This window comes from Lagopus leucura, unplaced genomic scaffold (assembly GCF_019238085.1).
Source record: "Lagopus leucura isolate 7727_CA_CO unplaced genomic scaffold, USGS_WTPT01 Super-Scaffold_73, whole genome shotgun sequence".
Lineage (NCBI taxonomy): Eukaryota > Metazoa > Chordata > Aves > Galliformes > Phasianidae > Lagopus > Lagopus leucura.
In genome coordinates, this window is record NW_024962252.1 from 24,664,925 (window position 1) to 24,686,992 (window position 22,068).

The 22,068-nt window shown below is 38.6% G+C and overlaps 1 protein-coding gene and 1 long non-coding RNA gene across 2 annotated transcripts in view; both read right to left on the reverse strand.

Moving 5' to 3' along the window:
• Nucleotides 1-52: 52 nt before the first annotated feature.
• Nucleotides 53-3,671, reverse strand: LOC122183095. The gene is made up of 3 exons (XR_006180092.1): nt 3,585-3,671; nt 1,651-1,758; nt 53-218 (listed from the first exon to the last, which is right to left on the reverse strand). It is a non-coding gene; the product is annotated as an uncharacterized LOC122183095 (long non-coding RNA).
• An 11,857-nt stretch (nt 3,672-15,528) lies between these two features.
• The window catches only part of LOC122183081 (pleckstrin homology domain interacting protein), a 107,124-nt gene continuing 100,584 nt past the window's right edge, over nt 15,529-22,068 (reverse strand). Inside the window, 2 exon segments of the mRNA XM_042876841.1 lie at nt 15,529-21,466; nt 21,468-21,772. Coding sequence (XP_042732775.1) covers nt 21,128-21,466; nt 21,468-21,772 — 644 coding nt within the window. The 3' untranslated portion in view covers nt 15,529-21,127.

The window sequence follows — 22,068 nt, forward strand, 5'->3', positions numbered from 1 at the left end:
TTCCATCATAAGAAAAAAAAAACCCACCATGCATTAGTTTTTATCTTGGTGTCTATTTGCTCCAGTTTATAAAGGAAATATGTTGTCCAGATGTACATTATATGTACAGATACTTGAATGCTTCAGTCATGAGGATAGATGTCTCTCAACCACGGCTGCAAAATATACTTTGATCCATCATATCCACAGAAATAGACTTTCACATCGGGGTGGTGTACCTGAGAAAATATTTCAAATCGAATTAGCACCAGAATTAGCAGTAAATACAAACTGATACTTGGGTGATTTAAATTAGCTTTTTGAAAATTCCTGATTAGTCTAAGTTCATAATGTACACAGATATACTTTCACTGGGATTTTCCACACGCAGTAATACAGTTTATGCAATCAGAACAGTGGCTTTCACAGATCATCAAGGGCTCTACAAACGAACAAATCTCCTGAGGTATCACTTGCTAGATTTAACTGGGCTTGATTTTCTAACACAACACTGTTTCTAATTGAAGTAGTTTCCACTCAGTTGTCACTTGTACAGCTTCCTTTTATTTTTTTTTGGCTGGATCAGTTATATAATTCAACTACGCAGGCAGCAGGAATGCTAAAGCAGTCAGGGAAATGGTGAAGACACACAGAGTTGATGATCTTTCACAGAATCATAGACTGGCTTAGGTTGGATCACCTAGTTCTATCCACCCCATAGTTCCATATGTATAGGCATGACTACCTATTAATTTCAACTTGATGGTTTTTGACTAGAAATCTAGATTGGCAAGCATCTAGATGATCTTCCTTAATAATCTGTGGGAAGACTAAGCCTCTGATAACTGGATTTCATTAGGTAAATATTTGTGATGAGGTATTTGTTTCTCCCCATGGGCTATAAGTGTCACTGACTGGCATAAAGAGGTTTTTTTTAGACACAAGTCAGTGTGGTCAAAACCCAATTTTAAATACTGATGACACTCATCTGCATTCCTGCTCCTATAGTTCCTACTCCTGAGTTCAGACGTTAACTGTTTTGTATTGCTGGCTAACACAATTTTTTTGTTATTAGTCTCTGACTAGTTTAAGAACCAGGTGCATCTTTTGTAATCTAGAGATCAAAAACTACCAAGACCATGATATATAGAACAGAATTATAGGCTAGCGGAGTCTAGCAATTAAAGAAGGAAGACATTATTCAGTTTAGATAGTGACTAAGCAGAAGCTTTTTGAAATGCAGATTTTTCAGGGCTGAATGGAGAAACCAATGTACTTGGCTGGATTCAGTAGAAAGAAATTAAATGACTTGTCCAACATTGATGGGTTAGTTAAACTCTAATATAAAAGTCCATGTCTGCAACAGCTTGTACATAACCAAAGCCAAGCTGCTGAAAGACTTCAGGGAAAAAAAAAGAAAAAGAAAAAAAAAAAAAAGCTAACAAACAAAAGAAAGAAACCGCCTTGGTAGTTGGATACTTTTAAGTAGACAGTAACTTGTTTGAGTTATTTATCACCTTCTGAAAACACACATTTGAAAGTATGGCAGTAGTTTGCATCTCTGCTTTCTCTATTAGTTTCACTGCCTTTGTAAAATAAATAGCTTCTTTTAAGCCAAAGGTCAGCCAACTTTTAAACACAGAGTTGCAACTAAATAAAAATAAATACTACCTGCAATCCCACAATAATTGTTATCTCTTCCTCGGGAACGTAAGCGGTAGATTTGCCCAATCCACTTGCATTAATTAGAATTCGATAGTGTGGAGTATCTTTTACATCCTGTAAAAACAGAAGGAAAATAAAGAGCCTCAAGAGGAAATAGTGACTAAAGATTACAGTGTATAATCCATTAACTTGCAGTAGACTTACAGAATCTAAAACCACTTAATATATACATATGGCAAGTTTACATTTTGTGATCACACCAACATCAATTTGGAAAACTAAATATAAAACAATCAAAATGCAGTGAGGTTCTTCTTGGCAAATATATATGTATTTTATTTTAAGAGCCAAGATTTTAAGTATCATTTTCTTCCATGCATCTTTCAAGATATATGGCTTAGAATATCTCTTGGGGCCTGCTTTCTGTATATAGGACCTGCGACAATCTGTTAGCCCTGCTTCTACCTTCATAACTGTTGACAGAGAACACCAGCGAGACAGGGTCAAATTCAGAGCACCTCCGACAGCCTCAGTGTCCACTCGTGGATAAAGCTACAGCAACTTGTATATACAGCCATATATAAAAATCCCCTAGCCAAGAAGGAAATGTCGCTTACTGTTACTTTTGCAGTGCCTACAAACCCCAGTTATTGGCCAGGGTCCCACTGTGCTGTCTACTGTCCATAAATGTTCCCGCCTAAAGTAACTCCCAGTCTAAACACAAAACAGTGATGGATGAATATAGGCAGATAAATGGAGTTTACGCAGCAGTTAGTATTGATCCAAGTGACAGGCAGCGGCCTCTGCTCAACAGTGTGGTAATAGATGCAAGGCAGAGAAAGGCAGAAAAAGAATGGGCTCAAAGCTTGGCTAATATTCAGCATAGATTTGCAACAACCAAGCTTAATAGTTGCCTCGTCAGAAGTGATCAGAAGACATTTTGCGTAGCAGTACAAAACATGAAAAAGCAAGGGCAAGTCAAAAATAATAATAATAAAAAAAAACACAACACTTAACCACACTTTCTCTATTGAAATTAAAACCATAATATGAATACAAGGTCATTGGGAGAACAGAAAACTGTAAGATGCTTATAACAAATCAGAATGCCTGATGGAAAATACATAGGTGTGCAGTTGGTAACAATACCATTGAGGGGACAAAAAGAGAAGGGTGAAGAGCAAGAATGCAGATGTTTTAGATGCCAAGGATGAGTAGCAGATGGATAAAATCACAGCAGGGAAGGGACAAAATGAACACAACAGCGCTGAATGTCTGCTCCCAGCTGAACATGAGTTCTCATCTACAGGCAGTTTCTCGTTTTTTCTCATTTTCAGTCCTCTCTGGCTTACTGATGAGTGCCTTCATGCCACTTAGGCAGCATGGCAGTGGCCAACCTCCAAGTATCCTGCACTGCATTATCAGGCCAGCACTGTCAACAAACATTTAGCATCTGATTTTCAAATACAACACAGACTTAGGCTACAGAATTTCAAAAGCTTCAAGAATTCTAATAAAAATCCATTGTTAAATAGATACACATTTCAACTGTCCAGATCCTCAGAAGCATAGCTTCCTATCTGAAACAGATTAAACACAAAGGCTTACTTGCATTTCTTAGGTGCAGTGAAGATGTTACCAGTTATATCTACTCTAGAATATCAGAAGAAACTTTTCAATTTCAGTGACATGTCATGAGAAATTTTATTCTAACATTTCAGGTTGACCCTGCTATTTTAAATACAACACTGCGTTTGTCATTTTAAGTCAAGTAATGTCAAGCACAACCCTGGCCAGCAAAGTTTAAGCAATCAGTGCTGCAAAAGCAAAGCTCTGCCATCAGGTTAGCAGGAAGTCTGAAGCAGCGTTAGAGATTTTCTTGTTTTTAACCAGTTATTCTGTGTCTGTATTCATAAAACAGGAGTTTAATTCCGCCAAACCTGTTTTTCTGGAGGATATTTGTGTTGTAGCCATTCTTCTGGAGCTTTAGCTCTCACGTCCCATCCAACAATGACTCCCAAATAACCAAATCTTTTGTGAACTATCACCTGTCCCACACTGAACTGGATAGATCCAGGCTTTGGACTGTGAACGTGAGATGACGCTAATTTAATAAAGAAAGAGAGTTAGCGAGGAGAAGTGTTTTAGGAAGCATGTTAAGCATTTATACAGACATTCACATTCTTCTGGCTTCTACCAGAAGAGAATTGACAGTTAGATTTATAGGCAAAAGTTAGCAAGGAAACAGGCTTGTTTGTTTGTTTGTTTTTCCCCCCAGGAGTACCACTATGATATTTGACAAAACAGCAATCAATAAGGAAAGCCATTTTCTATTTGTGTCTCTTTGAGATGACATAGAAATCTTAAAAGTGTTCTGGAAAGCATAAACACATGTATGTATTGACAGTTACTGTTCAGCTTCACCTTTATATTCAACATTCTACAATGCTACACACAATGACTAATTTTGTCTTTTTTTTTTTTTTTAGTTTGGGCCATGGAATGTTTCTATTCCATCTTCTGTGGGAAATTTTTTGTCAGAGCAGAATAATCAATGGCTTCTTTTTCCTCTTTTGAAGTTGATTCAAATGCATTCATTTGAATCAAGTGAAAGCTATACCATTATCTCATACATCAGTACAGAATACACTTAGATCTGTCCAATAAAACAGACTCATATATGTGGTGCATCGATAACATTGCACAACTCAAGGTGGAAAGGCTTCAGATTGCTCATGTTCTGTTTTGCTTACTGAATGGTATCAGTGTTTAGAGAGAACCAGGAAGAAAATTACAAGTATAGGAAAACGCTATAGAAAAACATAGAACACATTATCACCATCAAAATCCAAAAAGACTGCAAAGACTTCAATACCTGCAAAATAAGAATGGTTTTCTGCTTCATTGTTGGCACTTTTGATTTTCTTTTCTCCGTAGTACCAGTTCCTAAAATGTAAGATGAATCACCAAACATTCAAACAAGTTATTTGGAAACTGAGTTGTAGGATAATCAGCTTTCTGATTATTACCTTAAGCCTTTGCCTGAACAAAGGAATGCTGCAAAGCCATAATATAAATTCCTCATAATTTGAAGCTCAAACAGAACTTTACTTTAATACCACTTCAAGACAAAGGAATTTTTTTCCAAGAGGATAAAAAAACATGAATATACCTTCCTTGGATATGTAGCTCCACAGCTGCATTCGAATCTTTATTTCAGAGAAAACCCATTTACTTTCTATAGGTGAAATTGATATTGTTCTGATGTGTAAATTCTACTGTGAAAACTTAAAGGTTGGTTAACTGTGGTTTGTACAAGACGTCAGCAATGAGCCACAGCTTAAGGCTATAGTAAATTTAGCTTATTTGTGCTAAGCTGAATTTAAAGGGGGGGACTTATCTTTTTTTGGGGGGACAGGGGGTAGACTAACAAATATTTCTTCTGCTCAAAATATAATAGGAGAAATCTATGAAAAAAATAATTGGGGCAACCCTGTCCATGGCAGGCATCCACAGCAGCCAGAAACCTGGTGGTGCTAATGAAGTAGCATTTGTCCTACCTTCTCTCCTCTTCTATGATGTTCACCAGCTTTGCTCTTTCAGTCTTAATCCCTTCACCCTGCCTGAAAGAAAGCAAAAGCAGGTTCCACAACTGTGCAAACTCTGTATTTGTTTGTTTGTTTATTTATTTTTAAATCTTAGGTTAACTCTCACCTGTTGGAAGGCTTAACATTGACAACCTTTTAACAGAAGCAGGAAGGGGCAAATAACCTGACTTGTCAGACTGTGTTGTTGAAAACAGCAACTAGTAAGGAAGGTTTGGAATGTCACAAATGTCCCCAGATTTTTAGGATATCCAATTTTTTTTTAATGATACGATATTCAGAAGACACAAGCTGCTCCAAAAAATATACAAATAATTGACTGAGCTTTTAGTGTTTGAGGGTTTTATCTTTACACACGACTGACACTTTCTGCAAAGCTGAAAAGCAATTTACAGTGAAGCTGAGAGCAGCACAGTTTCCTTTTGTATGTCATTCTGCTATGCTTTCCTGGGGGCAAAAATAAGCCTGAATTTTTCACAGTTCAGAAGTACTCCTAAGCACCTGGATCACTGTCCACGAATCAATTATAAAGGACCTCAAAGGTCTAGGCAGTGTAGAACCTTTAGTATTTCTACTGCACAAGGGTTATGTCTCACGAAGGAGCCCTTTAACCTCCTTGAACAAATCCATTCAATAATTACCTTAATCTGAACTGACATATGTGTGAATGAATACAATCCTTTTTTTTTTTTTTTTTCTAGACCACTTCATCTGTATGCATCCAATAACCAAGTTTTAATCCTAAACTCACAGATTTCCCATCTGCATTTTCTAGGGCCACCATGTATAGCATAAGATACCCATCTCATTGTAGTAGATCTTACAGTGCAAACATTAACACAGTTAATCCAGTAGTCTTTGATACAGATCAGTTTAAAGTAGTGGATAACACACATGGAATTACTGCCATGAATTATGTCTAGCTTCACACAGAGTTCAAATTGCACATTTGTGTAGAAGACACGCAACGGTTTTGTTAGAACTGGTGCAAAGCCACAAATCAGTCTCAACATGAAAATGAGAGCCATTTCCCCTCTGCTACTCATATCACTCCTGCACCATAACCTCCTGTTAAAAATAGGCTGTGTTTGAAAGATGCAGACAGTACGTAACGCTGTACCTCGCCTCCGATAGCCGCAGCTTCAAACGATCTGCCCACAGGTCCAGGCTCAAGTAAGATTTTGTAAAGCTGCTCCCACAGGCAATTAACCTTCAGTAGTAAAAAAATAACACCACAGTGTTTTAAAAGCCTTCCAGAGGATTTTTATATTTACAAATATATTAACATTTACAAACATGTATATATCTAAACTTTAAGGTTTCACTTCTGCAGCGAACAGGAAAAAAAAAGTCCACAACAAGGAACAAGTTCCCCTCAAGATTCATATCTAGACTGTAAATAAACACCCTTTCAATCATCATTTGTGCCAGTAAACCATATATAAATTTTGGAAAATGCCACCTGTCATGGCCAAGCAGCTTTTTTTCTGCACTCAGGCCACAGGAGTTACTTCATTGCATCAGATTCTGCTGTTTCAACTGTAACTTCGGAATACTGAGCACAAGGCATTTTAAAAACACTGCACATCACTGAAGGACTGTTAAAAAACAGCCAAAAAGTTCTTCATGCACATAAATTGTTAACAGTTGGCTTCAACCGTGAAATCTCTAATTGTTTTAAATCTAGATCCTTACCCCCACAACTCCTTTTGCATGGTACATGTTCAAGATACCAACATTGGCAATTGTTACTACAGTTAAAAGCTTGAATCTGGTGCCCTATTGTCCATCTTCTGGACATTAGTAAATGTACATGTGACCCTGTCAATAAACTCTTAATTCATGAACAGAACAGCACCATTTGCCTAGCTCTATCACTATGACTTCCTTAAGTTAATATATGATGTAAGAATTCCTGCTACTTAAGACTCCATAATGAGTCATACAGAGCAAAAAAAACTATTTTAAGAATAAGTATCAAAAGGTAATGGAAAGTTAGAAATTGTCTTACTACTCAAACGTTGCATTTTTCCCCTTTTAAAGGGGAGATTCATATAGATCAGAATTATTAAAACATCCAAAAGCAGAATGAGATGCAGCCATGCAGGAAGATTATACACAGATTTTTACATGAAGACAGTAAGAGCTGTCACTCACATGCTTAAAGTCTCTTTCATACGGTCACATTAAGCCATAAAAATATCATAGGTTTGATGTGAATGTTTTTGTATAGGAATGGGCAGCATCCCACACAAACTCTCCCTTTCCAGGAGAAAGATTTGCTGGGAATGTCAAGAGAACTCTCTTATAAATAGCATGTGGAAGGAGAGGTGCACCACCTTTGTGTCATTCGGATTCTCTGAGCAGGCTCTGCTCCGTACCACTGGGATATGTAACACTGTGCAGGAAGCGCAGCCAGCAGCGCACAGATCTGCAGGGCTGCAGCTGCGCTGATGTGAGGCATCCCAACAAGGAGTTCTTCAAGGAGAATTCCCTGCTCACTTATCTAGAAAAGAGGCCAAAAAAAAAAAAAAAAAAAAAAAAAGGGAAAAAAAAAGAAAAAGAAGGTAACATGCAGCTTGTCTAGCTGCATAGAGCTTAAAAGTTCCCTGTGGATTGCTTTGTTACTCCACAGGATAATATACAAACTGTACACACAAATGTAAATTAGGTTTCGCTACATTAAATTTGAGAGCGTCTATAGAAACTAATAGAAGACTGAAATAGAGTAATTAAATGCATTAAACACATTTGACACGTCAGATCGATGGCTTCCGAAAAAGCCATTTAGATGCAGTATTGCATGTGCAGAATGGAGGATTTTTCTCCAAGAATGTTTCCTTCAGACCAGAAGCATTACCCCAAGGAAAGAGTAACACAGGCCACCGTCACACGAAGGCCTGGAAGCACTGAATCACAGAATGGCCAGGGTTGGAAGGGACCTCAAGGATCATGAATCTCCAACCCCCCTGCCACAGGCAGGGCTACCAACCTCCACATTTAACACCAGACCAGGCTGCCCAGGGCCCCATCCAACCTGGTCTTGAACACCTCCAGGGACGGGATATCCACAACCTCTCTGGGCAGCCTGTTCCAGCACCTCACCACTCTCATAGTAAAGAATTTCCCCCTGACATCCAATATAAATCTCCCCTACCTCACCTTAAAACCATTTCCCCCTGTCCTTCTGGAAACACAGCAACACCACAGTGACCCCTGCACACTGGTTACAAAATGATGGGTGTCACTGTAACTGACACTGCCCGGACATCAGGCAGGTCCTGCAGCCCCAAACAGCTGCACACACCCCCAGGTACCTCAGCAGCCGTCAGCACGTGTTTCTGCTCTGCTCCAGCCACCCCGAGGCTCAGCTGAGGGCTGCCTCTTCACTCTGTGGCCCCAAGATGAATGGCACCCCTAATGAAAGGAGAACAGAAAGGAAAAGAGAGCTGCATCTTATTCTCACAGCTTCCTTTTGAGTAAATCCACGCTGCTCCCCTGAGCACAGATTTCAGTGGTTTCTTCCGGAAAGGTGAACAAGTCCATTTCCCTGTTGCAAACAGAGGCCTGATGGAAATCCCCTGATTTGAATATTATGCAAAAAAAATCAGGATGTAACACACTTGTAATGCAGCTTGCCTGGGACCCTCCTGGCAGCTCTGAGCACTCTGCGATGGGCAGCTCTGTCAAGGGTGGATGAATGCATTACTGAAGCCAAAGTCTCCTCCTAATCTGTCAGGATATCCATCAAACTTCACCCTAGCCTCTATCAGGCTGGGTCTCCTCTCCACTGAGGCCACAGCTGCTGAAGGAGTCACCTCTTTGCCACTTCAGTGAGTAGCATTGATATCTACACTTTCCAAATAAACATAAACCTACAGAAAGCACTTTTTTTCCTGCAGGCATGTGCTACAAGTGGCAGTGGTCTCTGACATAATGCAAAAAATACAGGAACAAAACCACTTGATGATATGGGCAGAAAGCTCTTCTGCATTCTATCATGTACAAAATCAGCAATGTATATTATTAATTCCAGCCAACATACAGTGTTGTTAGACAGCTAATGAGTAATATTGTCCCTTCTACAGACAGGGAAAAGCCATGAAGAGTCGCTGCTGGACAGAGCAGAGGAGCAGCATCGCCTTTTCTGTATATCACACTGCTGGCCAGAACACCTTGCTTTGTTGCTGGGTCTGAATTGCGTTTTTTTGGGCAACAGTTTTGAGCCTAGGGCCCATGGAATATAATCAAGAAAAGCAAGCATATTATCAGGCTTACATTCAGCATCCTGGGGCATGCAGTCAAACAAGGGTAATCCATCTTTCTAGTGCAGAAAATGCTTTGAATTCCTGTGCCTTGGCTATGCAGGCAGCTAAGGAAAAACACGTCAGGGTTTGGCACTGCTTCTTTCACCCCTCCATAGCTTGTGTTATCCCTCAATGTTCTTCCCTCCCCATCCTCAGGGCCTCCCCAGAGTTATTCCTTGCTTTGGGGTCTGCCCACATTAGTAAGGCTGTACAAAGTTGACCAGAGGCTGGCAAAAGCTACAATAGCAGCTTCAAGGCAGCTTTGCTGGAAAACAAATTATGTGGGAATTGAATGGGCAGTCCTGGGGTTTTGTCTGCGGACGGATGTCAGCCTGTGCAGCATGGAGGTCTGCCCCATTAAAGCCTCACATAAATACCAATCTAGTCTGGAAATACTAATGCAATCTAAGGAGAATGTTTTTAAAACAACAAAGCAAGTTGTTTCTCTATAAATAAAATATAGCATAACTAGCTTCAGTTAGATAATAAAACCATTATTCTTCCACACAATTAAAATGTCATTATAAGGGGAACATAGCGTTAAGCTTTTTGAAGGTACTTAGGAATAACTCATCACAGAGGAATCACAGCCTGTGGCCAATTCAGAAAAAGAAAGTGCCTGCTTATTCCCTCCATTGCTCTAACAGAGGGATGAGATCAGGACCTGAAGAGGAAAATGCAAATATGTTTATTCTAGGATCCTTACTTCCAGCATCAAAAGCAACTGGGAGTAACAGGAAGGAAGAGGGGTAGAAAGGCACAGTTTTTGTCTGAAATACCTTCCTCCAGGTGCATGTTTGGTGCACAGGCAGCTGTGATGTTGGTTTCAGCATCTAAATAAGCTGGCTGGATATGAAGAAACTCATTAAAGAAGAAGGGATTGAGAGGTTCAGGTGACTCTTCCTGCTACTTGAATAAAGATCATTTCCTTCCAGACAGCACATTCCTCCCTAGCGTTGGAAAGGTTATCTGTGCAAGGGCAAAGTCTCTCCATACAAACAGGTTGGTGTACATACATATACATACGTCTTCCCCTAAGGAGCAGGCATGCTGGCTCGTGCAATGGGGCGAATTGGGTTTTGTTGGCTTCTGGTAAAAATGAAAAAATACAGCTGTGACTTGATCCACAGGGCGTCAGGTACTGGGAAAGCAATCTAAATCAGCACTTCTTTTCTTGTGAACGATACGTAATGTGGTGAAAGGTATTCTTAGTTTTTTTTTATTAATCCTCTCAGCATCATGTCTTTATGTGTTCTTGGCATTGATAGGACTTGAAGTCAACTCTTTTGTTGCCCTGGATTGAATTTGTATTTTTTCAAATATTAGAAAACATTTTCTTCCACCCTTTCTTTCCCCCTAGACAGTAGAAGGCTTGGGGGAAACAATACAAGAAGAATTTGCCATGATAGCAATCAAGTAAAACTATAAAATTGAATAAAATAGAATAAAAATAAAATAAGGAGTCAGACTTGTAACTCACTGACAGCAATACCAGCCTCAGCATTTTTAAGGGCACCAGATACCAAACCAGTATTACTGTCCCTCTAATCTTACTTTTGCGCTGACCACAGCTCACAGCTGTAACTGCTGGCCATCTTTCATAGATGCAACTGTGATAGTGACTGAGCAGCAAATGTTCAATAATACAGAGCTAAAGCTTTTCTTCTGGTGAAAGATCAAGTTCAGTGAAACAAACCTTTGAAAATCAGGCAAGAGAATCTGATGTACATTTTCTGAACAGGCTGAGTCTGCGTTGTTCTTTACCTTTTTTTGAGCAGCCTCTTCCTGCACTTGTTCTTTCCTTGTCCTGTTAGCAAAGAAGTCATTTCTAGCAGTCTGAAGGCTTTTCCACTGACATGAGCTGCAAGTACCTGATGACTGAGATAAACTTCTTAGAAGGCAGAAGTGATTAAATATTAAGTGACCCATTTTCCCTGAAAACATGGAGCAGCCTGTGCAGTACAGCATGGGTAGAGCCAGAGATGAATGCCAATGTCTTTCAACTCTAGTGTTTTTGCTGTCATCACCTCCATGAAGAACTTTCAGTTCGATGCAACTGTATTTCACGCAAGTTTAACCTCACACATTTACACATGACAGCACATAACAGTACCAGCCATTTTGTAGTTAAACAGGGTCCTCTCCCCCAAAATTGAGATCCACACACCGTTGGAGGAAGGCATTAGCAGACAGAGCTGCTTCAGCATGAGCCTTCTCAGACTGTATCTTCATTCCTCAATGGAAGATGTTAAAAGCAGGGCAGGAACATCCCTACAAGCAAGGCCAAGTCTCAGTCTTTGCTAAAGCAGGCAGTTCGTTTGAGGGGGTATAAGAAATGATCATAAAAATGGCACCCTGCAGCACATTTGTCTCCCCATCACTTAGTTGTGTGCCTGGAAACAGTCCTGGGTTTGGTGGGACCAGCTGCAACACTGCTGTGCTGTGCTCTGTAAAGCCACAAAGTTCCCCACAGGAGTTCTTAAAATAAAAAAAAAAAAAATCAGGAAAAAAAGTAATAAATGCTGATATAAAAGGAACCACGGACCAAACACTCAAAAAGCAGCTGCTTCTTGATAAAATGTAATTGCATGCACAAAGGGAAACTGGAATTTTCCACTGACCTGAGTCTGGAAAAGGGCATTCCTCAGCCATCTGCACTCCCAGCATCCATATTCCCTGTCAGTACCAATTCTCTAAGAGAGAGGGAGAGAGAGAGAGAGGGAGAGAGAAGAGGCTGAGCTGGGAGCCAAAGGCACCCAGACGAGGGCACAAACAGAACCAAAACTCATGAGAAGCCCTATGTAATTTTTTAATACAAATTTTGGCCCTGGTACACAAACCAAAGCATTTTCTTTGAAGATTTCCAAAGCAGAATTCTGGTTTGATAAATGAGCACGTAAGAAGAAAATGCTGCCCATAAGACAATATCTTGACAGAGAGCTTATATGTATTTTCTATTCATTTTCCTAAATAATTTAACCTCTCATTTTCCCCCCAGCTTTAGCTGTCGGGAGACTTTAATATTAATGCACATTTTACAGTCTCAAATTCTTTACAACCATTAGGCTGAATAGAAATCTCAAGTTTTGGAATCCTAATCCTTCCCAGTGTATTTTTTTGCCAGAGAAGGGACGGCTGTTGTGCATGGAGTGCTCCTGCACAAAGACCTCCTCCAAGCTGAGGTGCTGCTTGGGTAAAAGCATACAGTGCTATGGAAGCTGCTGACACAATTATCAGTTGAAGAAGTTATTATTTTTTTTCCTAAGTAGTTTTGTTCTGTAAATATAATTAACATAAAACCTTGGCAAACATGAAGATTTTGACAGCTGTATTCCCATTTTTAGCGGTTGATGGCAGCTTGCCCCAACCTTAGTAATAAAGAATATTCAGATTAGGATCTGTAATACGGGGTAAAAATAATCCCATTGCATTTCTCTACTGTGGGATGTAAATCGAGCAATTCTAGTGGTTTAATCATATCCTAAACCAGTTTTGCATTTAAGTTACAGTCAAATATCCTTGTTCAAACACAAAATCAGAGGCCTGAAATTAATCACACGTTAGCAGATTAGACTGTATGGTACTTTGAACACTAACCAGTATCGACTTTGAGCTTGATGCTTTCAGGAATCAAACACGACCCTGCAGAAATGTGATATCGGATGAAGCAATTACCCATTTCTGCTCTTTTTTCTTCTTTCTCTGTTTTTATTCAGTGATGTACCTGAAAGATAGGTACATCAGGTAGGACCAAGTTTACGTAACATCTCCCCATTTCTGAAACAGGAAAAGGAAGTATGGATTAGAAGCAGCACTCCACAATTCTCTATCCTGTCCTCCCTTCAGCCAACACAAAGATTTCAGAGTATGAGAGAGGATCCATTACTCCTTACTACACCTCTCTCAGAGTAAATGAAGCTTGTTGTGAGAAGATCTAGCACACAGGATGCCAGCGAGACAGAAAAACAGCTGGGGACACTGGGCCATGAGTTTCCTGTCCACAGTAGTAAAACTCATACAGATTATTTTTCCTGCTAATTTTAAGCAGAAAGTCAATTATATGCTATTTGAATTCCAACCACCTTCCACACTGCTTGCTGTATTTAGTTGTCTGCCACTTCTTTTATTTCCACACATGCTTCAAATAGAAACATTGATCAATTTTTACAGCCATTACACTTTGCTTATTTGTCTTTGGGAAAAATGACAAACCTGCTCTTTTGTCAGTTCATATTGACTACCAGAAAAAAAAACAAGGGGTTTTGTATAAGAACTTTTCACTTGAAAATAAAATACCCACCTTCAATGACAGTACTGGATAGCCTTCATTTAATGAGCATTATGATCCAACAGGATTGAATGGTTTTAACAAGGTGATGAAGTCTTGGTGCACTCACAGCATCTTCTAGCAGTCAGGTATCTTTTATGCCACCTGCTGTAGTGGAAATGCAAAGTCACGGTCTGAAACAGCGATTGAACACCTGGTGGGAAGGCAGGGCTAATGCAGTGGAGCTCAGGTGCGTGCAATATACCTGAGTGACCAGAAGGGGTGGAGCCAGGATCCAACCCTTCCCAGATCACATTTAAGGGTTGGCAATAGAGACAAGGGCAGCTTATTGGAGATCTCTGCCTCCTTGAGGCTTTCCAAAGGAAAGCAGCTCTTTTCCTTCATTTCTTCACCTGGGGCTCCTGCATTTGGCTCATTCTTATTTGCTATAGCCAAAGACTTTACTACCCTGCTATTATTGCAGTACTTCCTGTCCTAATATAGCATTACACGTGCTAATCCCGAAGGAAGCCTTGCTTTCTAATTCAAGTAGGACAACTGCAGTAGGGTTCAAAAATACATGTCTGACGTGATGAGAGAGAACAGGGATGCGATTGTATTTTAAAGATGATGTTCACAATTACACTGAACAATGTCCCTTCAATATGGAAGACTATAAACTTCCTATACAGTCATTTCAAGCGTAGTTCTCTAAAAGAAAAGAATAAACAAAATAATCAGCTGCTGAGATACAGGCTCAGCAACAAAACTAAAGCCAGGCCTAACACCAAAACCCTTGACCCAGGGTGGTCAGCTTAGGGGAAAAAAAACACCACTTCTTGAACACAGTAATATTGAGAATGTGTAGAAGTACCAGTACTCCACACGGATGTGGGGGGAAACATTTGTTGCATTTTCAGAACTCTGGAAGTCTTTGTCTCAATTGCAAAACACGTTAATGACTAAAACTCACACGAGGGAACAAGAGACATTTTTCTCCCGTGCAAGCAAGTTTTCACTTTTCCATAGGCCCCATCATGGGCAATTCTGTTAAGTGTCATGGACCCCCATTCCTGCATCATGACTGCCCCTGGTCCCAGCGCTCAGCAGCAGCCCTACCTGCATCTGTTTGGCTGAACAGGGTTTTGCTATCACTTCCTTGGGGCTTCAGGTAAAGTACGTGAGGAGAAAAGATCATTTGTTAAAGCAAGTAAAGTAACAGGTGAAGTTCAACAGAATCCACATGGTGCGGTATTTGAAATAATCAAGTGTTTCTTTCTGCCTGTAAGTTTTTAACTTCTTCCAGAGCTGCTGAGCAGCGGTTCCTGCACAAACTGCTGCAGCTGTGATAGAGGCAGCTGTCACATGGGCAGGGTGAGAATGCCTCCTGCAGGATGAGGTTACCCAGCTGATGTGTGAAAATCAGCTAAGAGAGCTGACACCATAGCACCTTCAGTGCCAGATGCTACTGCCTTTATATTGCCTCCAGATCTGCAGTTTCAAGTGAAAAGGGTGAAAAAATAGCAAGTTCTGATCGCTCTTTCAGGTTACTGTAGCTGTAATTCTGTCTATAGCCACATAATGCATTAGGAAACACAATTCCACAAGGAGCCAAAGCCAGCTGATTGTAGGCTGTTTTGAAGAACACAACGCGATTGTCCCAGCACAGTAATTCAGTAGATAGAAACAAACACTGCTGGACAACTTAGAAAAACATGTTTTCTATTTATTTAAAAATAAGTTTGTAGTTACTACATTGCAGTGACAGTAATTCTTACACATACATTCTAGTTTGTATAAAAGGATTCAAAGTATTATGCATCAAAACTAACATAGAAAGTGTCCACATAACAGTAAAGAAATTTCCAATCCTTATGTACAAAAAGAAAGGGCACTGTTATCCTGGTGAGATACTTCAGGTTATAACATGATAATCCAGAGTTCTGGAAGGAAAAGAAAAACACAACCAAACCCCTCGATAAAGCTAAGGAATTGTAGTTTTTAAAACTGTTACTCATTACATACAACAGATGTGTTTTACATAATTCTGTACAAAATAAGTGTAATTTTTTTAATCTGAAAATGTGTCAGTTTCAAAATTAACCTTTCCCGGTAATTTCCTTAAAGTTGAGCTCAATTCTATACATATTTAAACATGACAGAATTTAATTCACTTGTGATCATTATCCAGTTGTCTGCCAGTTCTGCAGTTTTAGTATGGTCCAAAAATGTAACTTCTGTATGGTCTCAATGCATCAAACCAACGCACGCAGTTGTAAGCACAGAACAGTACATGTACATCACACAGGCACGTGTACACGCCAGGTACTTGGATTTCTTTCTACTCCTAATTTTTACGACCTCGTTCTTCTTTCGGGATAGAAATTGATAGCACAATACTACCTTCCCTCTCTAAAATGTGTAATTCGCATTTGAAGTGAATTTCCTGATGTATTTATCTGCATTAAAAAGGATTCAAATGACTACTTGTCTCACTACCTCACCCCTAAAAGCTAAATGGTGGGAATAGCACTAATCTCCTTGATCTGCAATTTAAGAAGCCTTTTAAACCAGCCCTCTTGGGGCGTTTCCTTCTCTAGCAGGTTGTAAAATAACATGGCAAATTCCCACATAAGAATTAGCACAAGTGCCACAGTGCCTTGTGGTTAGCTGTAGTTCACCAGGCTACCTGCTATTTCCCCCAGACACAGTAGCAAGTGTACAAGCCTATTCCTGCCTCAAAAATAGGAAATCACATCAACCATCGTTACCAGATTTGTTATTGGAAACACACTGTCAGCTTCGGCCAAACTTATGGAATTGGATACACTTCATTCTGCATACGAACAAGCATTTATATACAATAATTTACAGCAGAAAACAAACAGCCCTTCTATCAGTTGAATGCCTAAGTCCCCTTGGAAACCAATCTGTTACAATGACTTTGGGGAAAAAAAAGAAAACATGTAGGAATCTGTAAACAGAAAATGAGCTTTTGCTGTCTCTAGGTGATGTCTGAAAGCCCTCCACCACCACAGCCTCACAGCACTGCTGCAGAGATGCACTAATATTTTTTTTTTAAACATACAGCTGTATTTAAAAAAAATAACAGACAGAAACCTTTGAGTAACTGTGGTGGACAAAAGACACTACCTTAGAATAAGGTAAGGACTTGGGACACAATGCAATTACTATGATACATCTGTATCTCAACTGACCAGCAGTAGGCTATAATTACCTCTGCAAGATTCGCACAAAGTAAATGCAAATGTTGATGAAAGTGAGCTTGAAGTCCTCCAACCTCCCACACAGTGTTTAAGGACAGGGGGAAAGGTCTCCAATTAAGTGTACTGCTTTTATAGAACCAGCCAACCATTTAATGTGTGCCTAGATTGACATTCCACATGAAAGCATGTACCTTTAGACCTCAGTCCAACAAAGGTGAGCAAAAGATTTAACAACATGGTGCAGAAATTCTAACAAGCTCAAAGTTACCAAACAGACACACTGTTGTTTTGTTGTATGTCTTGTCTCTGCTTCTATTTGGTAAGGCAAAAGCCTCTGGCACAGAATCAGAATTGGTACTCAAATATTTGTACAGCAATACAGTGAGTAATTTGTCTCTACACTACAATTTATTTTTTTTTTAATAGATATTATATATCCTACGTGCTGCATCAGGGTCCTTTATCAATTAATAGTTTTACAAATATTAAGTCATAGAAATATTCAACTCAACCAACTCAATCTTACAAGTCTACCCACAAACTGATCACACGCACAGACCAGACACTGTACAAAGAAACATATTGCAAATATATCACACGGCAGTCCAACCACTGGAGGAAGACATTTTTCTGTAGAGTCGTACCACTGTCATTGCTGAGTGACAATGAACTCCAGTCACTACTGACATCAATGATCAATATACCAGTAAGATTTAAGTTCAGTTCCTGGATAACACGTTAACAACAGAAAACAAAGTGGCAGAAGAGTTGTTAAATATGTAGGCACGAGTACAGTGATTTCTGTTAAACATTTAAAGCACACTGGTATCACAGAAACAGAAATTACTTCCTCATCCGCAGTCAAAAAACACACTGCTATTAAGATACCACTCAGTGGTCAATATCAATCGGAACGTTCCCCAGCATAGAGCAGAAATACCAGAACAGTTTCTTCATATTCATGTAAGTACAAATGAATGGAACGAATGTAAGGGTGTTAATCGCTGCCAGGTCTGTAAGATCATTTGACCACATATGACTATAAACCTATGTAATATTTCAAATGCTGATGTGAAACGAGCACATGGGAATCTGATACTCTGTTTTCTGAGTTGTTAGGTACTTGGGATGGCATTACAGAACATGCATACGGCTGCAAGTTCTTCATTATCAGAACAGTGATCAACAGTTTATTGCTCACATTTAAATATTTAAAACTTGGCCATCTAAAGCTCCTTTTCTGTCTCGATACAGCTTCAAATAACACAATTTTTCCCAACCAAATGCAGTCTGATGGTGACTAAAGTCTCAAGCAGTTTGCAACCTATTGAAACTAAATGATAAAAATAAACCTTTTAAATCTGATATTAACTTCTAATTGTGTGTATGTGTGTGTTCAAAGTTACCTAACTGATGCACAATTGATTTTAGAAGTTTTGAAAAAAATTGATTTATCTAATATGAATTTCACAATATTGCCTAAGTCACCACTGTCACTGGGTGGGAAGAGTAGCCCTGTTCTGCAGATAAGGCCTTCTATTCTCATAAAGTGAAGATGGATAATTTTCTACCTAGTGTTAAAGGGAACAGATATTATTTAAGTCTCCAAAACTTACATACAGGGTATTTCTGATATATAAATATATACATAAACATGCCATATAAAACATTATTACAAATGGAGTAAATACAGAAGTTGAATTTTAGATATAATCTATCTCGTATATTACAATGCAGATAACATCAGGAAATTACACGTTTTCAAATGATTGCCTTCATCAGTGAGAACTGACAAAATCAACAGGTGAAAGCAATTAGCTCTGAATTATGAAGCTGTACTGTAACTGAACAGCCACAGTTCATCTTACCACATGATCAGTGATGCCATTTTAATTGAATAATACAGACATGTTTCTTAAAAAACAGATATAGAACAACAAATGAAATGCAAATTGATCCCTGTTCCCCAAATTAATAATCACAACAATTCAAAGAGGATCTGGAAGAATATTATAGTCTCTTTTTTTTTTTTTTTGTAACAAAATGACTGATGAAATTACATTAAACTAAGCACGATGGATACCAGTTTGACACCTACAATAGCATATTTCCATTCCTCTTTGTGCCAGATATCAGTATTTGCTCAAATATTGATGCTTTCTTGTAACAGAAAATAAAGAGTGAGGAATTAGGCCCCAAATGCGTACACAGAATCTGTGCAAAATTAAAGGTTTTAATTCTGTATGCCCTCCCAGATGCTGTCAATGTTGTTTGCTAAAGAAAAGTACTACTAATGAAAAGAATCATTATAAAGTAAGGGTGTACGGAATTGAGGTTTCACGTCAGGTTTATTTCTTGAGCTAAGTTAGGGTCACACAGAAATCTCACACCACCCAAAGGTCCAAAATAATGCATCATCAGAAAAATTTGGTTACATTTTTGTACCATACCAGATTTCAGAAAATAGGACTACTTCCGTATTTGTTCCTTAACACTGGACAACATTTGCTTTGAAGTGATAGAAAATGGTATTAAAGTTTGTTTGTAAAGGTATAAAATAACTAAATGTACCATAAACAAATAAATAACTGCTCTTCTTTTCCATAGCAGTACATATAACAATACATTCCCCTAAGTCATATAGTTATCATTTACAATAGACAACTTAATTTTACTAAGGATGCAAGAAATAATAGAATACAAGGCACAATCATTAAATGGAATTTTTCGTTAGGGTGAATATTGACGTATGTCAGCGTGATATACCATAAAAAGTGCAGAAAAACGCAATGTGCAATGAGACCACTGTATAAAACATGATTGCATAAAAAGTGATTTGGCCTTTTTAACCTTAATAATTGAAAATAACCAATCTTCCCCTTAAAATTAAACTATAAAGTATGACATTTTAAAATTTATTTTCAATTCTAGTGCTATCTAAAAAATCCTGAAAAAAATTTATACCTGGGAAATATTTTATACGTATGTGTTTATGTATATATTAATATATACACATACACTCTTCTTTGTAGGTCATTTTAGCCTCTTAAGCACGTCTCAAGTTGTAGAAACAACAATCAATCTGGATCTGAAAGTAAACATCGTAATTCCATACCTGTCCTGTAATTTCCTTGAATCCTTTAACCAATTGTACATTTTGTCTAAAACATCTCTGTCAAAGGACCCCACCAGTGCATTATTTTCTACCAAAAGTACCAAAAAGGATACAGTTCAGAACAATGTTAACAACTTACTATTTAAAACAATACACAGCTTTTTCACTGCAAGTTGTATGCTGTACTGACACTCAAAAAGAAAAAAAAAGGCTTTCCACTGCACTGATTCTCAGTCTTTGGCACAATAAACAGAGATTTAGTGATTGATACAAGAATCAAGGTCTGAAAAATTAGACATTAGTCAAACTTTTTCCAATGTGGATATATATATATATATATATATATTTGTGATTACATTTTTGCTATGTTTGGCAGAACTTGGATAAACCAACAGCCTGTGGTAGGCTTCTTTTGCAGTTGAATGTTCCATCACTACTGAAATCAAGCATTTTCAGATTAGCAAAGTTTGGTATTTTTGTATTCGTACTTAATAGAAATGCAAGTGAATTTACTGCCACTTTTTGTGAAGATCTGCCTTCCTAGGCAACCTAACTTTACAATCAGAGTGTACTTTGCTTGGTCAAAAATAGATTTCTGTTTTCAGTTTGTGGCATTAGAAGTTCCATCACCTTTTTTAACTGTGTAGAGTACTACACACCACTCGAGTGGAATAGTTCTCAACTCTGCATGTCAGCTGGAAACTGTTTTAATTATTCTCAACTATGAACAAAATGACTGTTGAAATGCATAACCTATTTGAAGGGCAATAAATAGCAAAAGTTTAAAATATATATTTCTTTCAAAGAACGTTCTTTCAGTTTGTTTTTTTTTGCTAGATCTTTCTCCCAAATCAGAACATATTCTTCTAGCCCATAATAGCAGCAGGGAAGCAGAAGTCTGTTCTGCTGTTCCTTAACTGTACCTGCTTCGTAGCATTCTGAAGTAAAACACCTGGTAAAAGTTACCAACCAATTAAATTAGCTTTTGCTTTTTCAGTCAACTTTCGGACTCTGCCTCTGCTAGAAGTTCCAAAAGTTAAGGAGGTGTCTTCAAACAATAGCTGCCTTTGCTCTTCCTCAGAGTCATCTTCATTGTAAAAGGCTGTCCTCCTACCCTGGTTTCTAGTTCTCATGTGAGGTTCAGAATCTTTAAGCTCCTCAGACCCTTCTTCCATAGGCTCATCTATCTTTTTCCTCCTGCTTCTTGTTTGCATTTTAACATTTGCAGGAACTAAAAGGTCCGAGCCTGACGGATGTGTCTTTATCTTTCTTTTTGGCTTTCTACCCCCACGGCCTTTTTTTTTGTACCAAGTCTTCCTTCATATTATTTTCAGAAAGCGAATTGCATGCAGTAGAAGCAGAGGCTTCTTCTGGTACATCCTTTGTGGTCTGGACTGTATTCTGCTCTGCAACCTTTTGCTGTTCAACAATTTGTAGCTTTTTTGGTTTTCTGCCTCTTTTCTTGTGCACCACTTCACAAGTACTGTTATTAGCCTCAATCTTCGGTTTCCGTCCAGGGCCTCTTTTAACTGGAGGCTTTGAAGGCTGCCCTCCATGTCCATTTACCTGAATGCTTCCTGATGCCAAAGCATTATTCTTGCAATCTGCTGTAAAGAACAAAATGAAACAAAAGATGAGAGTATGGATGATGCAACAGATTTGCATCTACATTTACTTTCTCACTACTTTAATAAAGCGCTTAGTAAGATATTTGAATGGATTCAAAGTAATTATCAAACCCAAGTATAACTCAAGAGTTTCATATCAGTAGGCAACAATGACCAATTTCTAGCTGGTCTTAGCTCAAGGTAGCTTGAGACAAAAAAAAGGGGAGAAAAAATACAGAACAAAAAGAACAGAAGAACAGGCGTGGTCTTTTTCTTGGCTGATGCAAAAGAAGTGA